The sequence below is a fragment of the Meleagris gallopavo genome, chromosome 3 (genome assembly GCF_905368555.1).
Source record: "Meleagris gallopavo chromosome 3, MGAL_WU_HG_1.1, whole genome shotgun sequence".
NCBI lineage: Eukaryota > Metazoa > Chordata > Aves > Galliformes > Phasianidae > Meleagris > Meleagris gallopavo.
Genome location: NC_139406.1, coordinates 53,949,355 through 53,953,501, shown reverse-complemented (window position 1 = coordinate 53,953,501; position 4,147 = coordinate 53,949,355). Strand labels below are relative to the sequence as shown.

Sequence of the window (4,147 nt, the reverse complement as noted above, 5' to 3'; positions counted from 1 at the left end):
AAAAAGTTTCAGTGCACGTGACTTATTCGGGAAGCAAAAAAGAGAACTCAGCTGAATCAGTAAACTGACCTCTTATTGTTAAAGCACTATGACCAAGGCATTTTTCTAGACTGAAATTCCGAGGAGCGCAGCGCGTTCCGCCAGGCTGCTCTGCTCCTCTGTGCACAGCTGTCTCCAGCGGGAGGAGCTGAAACCTGAAGCAAAGCCTCCGAGCGGGGATTGGGTCCGTCCTGCGAGCAGCCCTCCCAGAAAAACAGCCTGTTTGGAAAAGTGCTTGAGAACATCCAGAAGTGATTGGAGGAGCAGAAAACCCTTCCCCCCTGCACCTGACTTGTGGGTATTTACGGCACTTTTCAAGGCGCCTCTGCAGTGCCACTACACAGCGGAGTGCATGGAGCAGACAATGCGATAGGGACCGATGCGCTCGCAGTGATAGTGTGCGAGTGTGCTGCACCGCTGCGCCGATCCGAAAGGAGACTCTGCAAGAAGGAAAAAGCCTGCGTTCAAAATGCCACGCTCCTTCCTGGTCAAGAAACATTTCAATTCATCCAAGAAGCCGAACTACAGCGAACTGGACACTCATACAGGTAACAGAAGGAAATCTCCGGCCGTCGCGTTGCTTCCGAGGTCGTGTTTGTGGCTTGGCGGTAAAGAGGAGGGGTGGGATTGTTCCCCGGGCTATGGGAGGGGGTCATTTCCCCGCTAGCTCTTTTTTTTCCCGTGCTTACAATGAGGGAGTTCTGAGAAGTATGTCAGCGCTGCTCGGAATGAATCATGAAGTTTGCTCATCCACTTGAACTCAGTTATTAAAAGAGGATTTGGAGTTTTCCTGTTCTACATCTGCTGGAAATGGAGTTGAAACTTCTGCACAAATCCTGCGGGAAGTTTCACTGCTGCACTGTATCGGGCTGCGTAGATTTAGGAGCAGCACGCTGCCTCGAGGAGACTCTCAAGCTGTAACTTATCTGTTCCAGGGCACTGTCTTTAGCCATCAGTATGTTTGTATCCAATTGTATTTCCTTAATCCGCCTTACAGGCAGATAACATTCCGAGTGTTTGACTTACGTGCTATTTAATGCCCCAAATGTTAATTTTGCTGCCTTTTAAAATACTTTTCCGCTCTCTTACCTTAAAATTTTCTTCTTTCTCCAGTGATTATATCCCCATACCTGTATGAAAGCTACCCGGTCCCTATCATACCGCAGCCAGAGATCCTGAGCTCTGTAGCTTACAACCCCATTACTGTGTGGACTACAACCGGGCTGCTACCGTCTCCTCTGCCCAATGACCTCTCTCCGCTTTCTGGATACCCCTCATCTTTGGGAAGAGTCAGCCCACCTCCACCATCCGACACCTCCTCCAAAGATCACAGCGGTTCAGAAAGTCCCATTAGCGATGAAGAAGAGAGAATCCAGTCCAAGCTTTCAGACCCTCATGCCATCGAAGCTGAAAAGTTTCAGTGCAGTTTATGCAACAAGACCTATTCCACTTTCTCTGGGTTGGCCAAACACAAGCAGCTGCACTGTGATGCCCAGTCTAGGAAATCGTTCAGCTGCAAGTACTGTGACAAGGAGTATGTCAGCCTGGGAGCACTTAAGATGCACATCAGGACCCACACGCTACCTTGTGTCTGCAAGATCTGCGGCAAGGCTTTCTCCAGACCCTGGTTACTTCAAGGGCACATCAGAACCCACACTGGTAAGAGCTGCGGACTGTTGCTATTGCTTTCTGATATTTTTTTCCATTGGTAGAACAAACGGCACTGTTTCTTGACTAGCCTGGAGATGCATACATGAAATTACAAATGTATCATTAAATGGCCAGTTTTTCCCTTTTTGAGGAGTGGGTGGGAGGGGAGCAAAGCTGTGGGACAGATTCTGTTCTGATAACCTCTTTCCACTAGCTGAAGGTGTTGCTGTAAGGATTTTATGTTAACTTTCAGGCTTTGGAAAATGATCATGTTCAGAAGGCTTCAGCTGACTCTTAAATAGTAAAGCAGAAAGGCAATGCATGAGAGGCTTATCTCTGACCCCTTAAGCAATTGGCAAGTTTTGCTTGCACTCTCTCAAGTCCTCAAGAATTAGCAACACTTCATCACCAAAGCATTTCTTGTGTGTTAAGGCAAAAGCATGATTTTCAGTATAACACTGGGTACAATTTAACATCTGTACAGCTGTTTGCCACTTCTAAGCCAAAGCCCTCATTTCAAGTCATTCGCACAGAGCTAAGCAGAAAGACACTCTATGAAAATATGTGAAAATGTTGGGAGGAGCCTGTCTAGGAATACTGCCTGCACCTGTACGTGCAGAAGGTGTCAGCACCTTGTCTTCAGAGACTGTACTTATTAACAGATTCTGCAAAGCCTAAGTTCTGCAAGTGCAATCCACAGTGCTGAAAGCTATTGTATCTGTGACCTGATTAACTTTGTGTTACACATGTTTTTGACTATAATAAATTGTTTGTATCTGTTTTCTTTTTCTTAGGATAACAGTGAGTTTTACCTGCCCTAAGCTTGTACTTCTTTTTTTAACCATTTATTGTATTTTTGCTTGATGTTTCCTTTTTAGGAGAGAAACCGTTTTCCTGTCCTCACTGCAACAGGGCTTTTGCAGACAGATCCAATCTGAGGGCTCATTTGCAGACCCACTCGGATGTGAAGAAATACCAGTGCAAAAATTGCTCCAAAACTTTCTCCAGAATGTCTCTTCTGCACAAACATGAGGAATCTGGCTGCTGTGTAGCACACTGAGTCATGCAGTCAATGTTTACCTGGACTCAATGCATTTCTCCACTCCTGTTCCAAATGATAAGTGGAAATCCAAAGGCATTTTCTCTTCCACTTTCCAGCCAAAAAAAAACAAAAAAACAAAAAAAAAAAAAACAAAAAAAAACCAACAAACAAACAAAGTAGTGGAAGAACTTAGAATGTCAGTAGAAAGAAGCCTTAAGTAGTTCTGTTTAGTCACACATTCACATTCTTAAGTGTGAACTCTGAGATTTGGGGAAAGATGCCATGCATGACATTTCAAGTAGATTTAAAGGAAGAAGCATTATCAGCTTTCTTTATAGATGAAGCCAAATATATGTAGTCTTTTCTTGCTTAGGAAAGGCTGCAAAGTTACTAATACATTCCTGCCAAGCCATTTCAACCAAAGAAACAGTATTTTAATGGAACTTTTGATAAAAATACTACCCAAGTGAATTTTACTAGACACCATTAATCTCAGGTGCCTTAAAAAGTATTCCAAGTTTACCTTAGTAAATGTTTAATATTATTCATTGCTGTGTTGTTTTTTTAAAAAAGTTTTATTTTATTAAAGCCAAGGCCTTCACTAATGATCTAAAATGCTTTAAAGAGGGATAATTAAGAGAGGAAAATATGTAAGAGAATGTACGAAAAACTTAAAGCCACGAATTAACCGCATGTGCCTTTATAAAAAAAAAAAAAAAAAAAAGAAGACTGTAGCTTCAAACATTCCTGGTGCATGCCTGACCATCTTCTAATATGAAATCGTTCCTCTAAACTTTGCTATTTTTTAAAAACGGGAATAAGTGCAAGAGAGGGGACTTATGGGAGTTTGACAATTATTTTTTTGTTAAATGCACAAAGGAAATGCAATATTTTCAGCATTACCCCCTCCAAGTGCCTTTTTTATTGATGATTTTGTAAAGTATGTGGACATAATGTAAATATTTTTATTTTTATATGACTGAATGTGTTATGAATGAAAGTGAATTGTTGCCTATAGCAGCATCTATAGATAACTTGAAGAAAGCGTGAAGTGAAATTTATGGTTTTTTTCTAGCCACTTTTTTACAATAAACATTTTTAAATAAGCCTTCTGTTGTTTCTTCTAATTAAATAAAAGGACCATGTTTGATTTATCAAGGGTATTGAATATTGAATAATGTAAGTGTCTCTACAGGTCAAAGTGAAGATGCAAGTGAATTTCAGCTGTGGATTCTTAGTTCACAACATTAGAAAGAGAATTATCCATTTTTATTTTCAAACCTTCAAAACAGTATAAAGCATTTTTGTGGAGTCACCAGTATAAACATTTCTGCTTTTTTTGTTACTTGTAAGTATGACAACACTGTGAAATATGTTTTAACACAAACACTTAAATATTTTTTGTTATATTTTGCA

General features: G+C 41.0%; 1 protein-coding gene across 1 annotated transcript; it reads left to right on the top strand.

Annotated features, from left to right (window-relative positions):
• Positions 1 to 257: 257 nt before the first annotated feature.
• On the top strand, positions 258 to 3,837 carry SNAI2 (snail family transcriptional repressor 2). Its single transcript, XM_003205044.5, has 3 exons — positions 258 to 587; positions 1,153 to 1,698; positions 2,568 to 3,837. Exons 1-3 carry the CDS (start codon positions 509 to 511, stop codon positions 2,747 to 2,749), a joined length of 807 nt encoding a protein of 268 aa, XP_003205092.1. The 5' UTR covers positions 258 to 508; the 3' UTR covers positions 2,750 to 3,837.
• The last annotated feature ends 310 nt before the right edge of the window (positions 3,838 to 4,147 follow it).

Coding starts and splice junctions, on each gene's coding strand:
- SNAI2 (XM_003205044.5), top strand. CDS start 509: ATGCCACGCTCCTTCCTGGTCAAGAAACATTTCAATTCATCCAAGAAG. Junction 588..1,152: donor CGAACTGGACACTCATACAG/GTAACAGAAGGA, acceptor TTCTTTCTCCAG/TGATTATATCCCCATACCTG. Junction 1,699..2,567: donor GCACATCAGAACCCACACTG/GTAAGAGCTGCG, acceptor TTTCCTTTTTAG/GAGAGAAACCGTTTTCCTGT.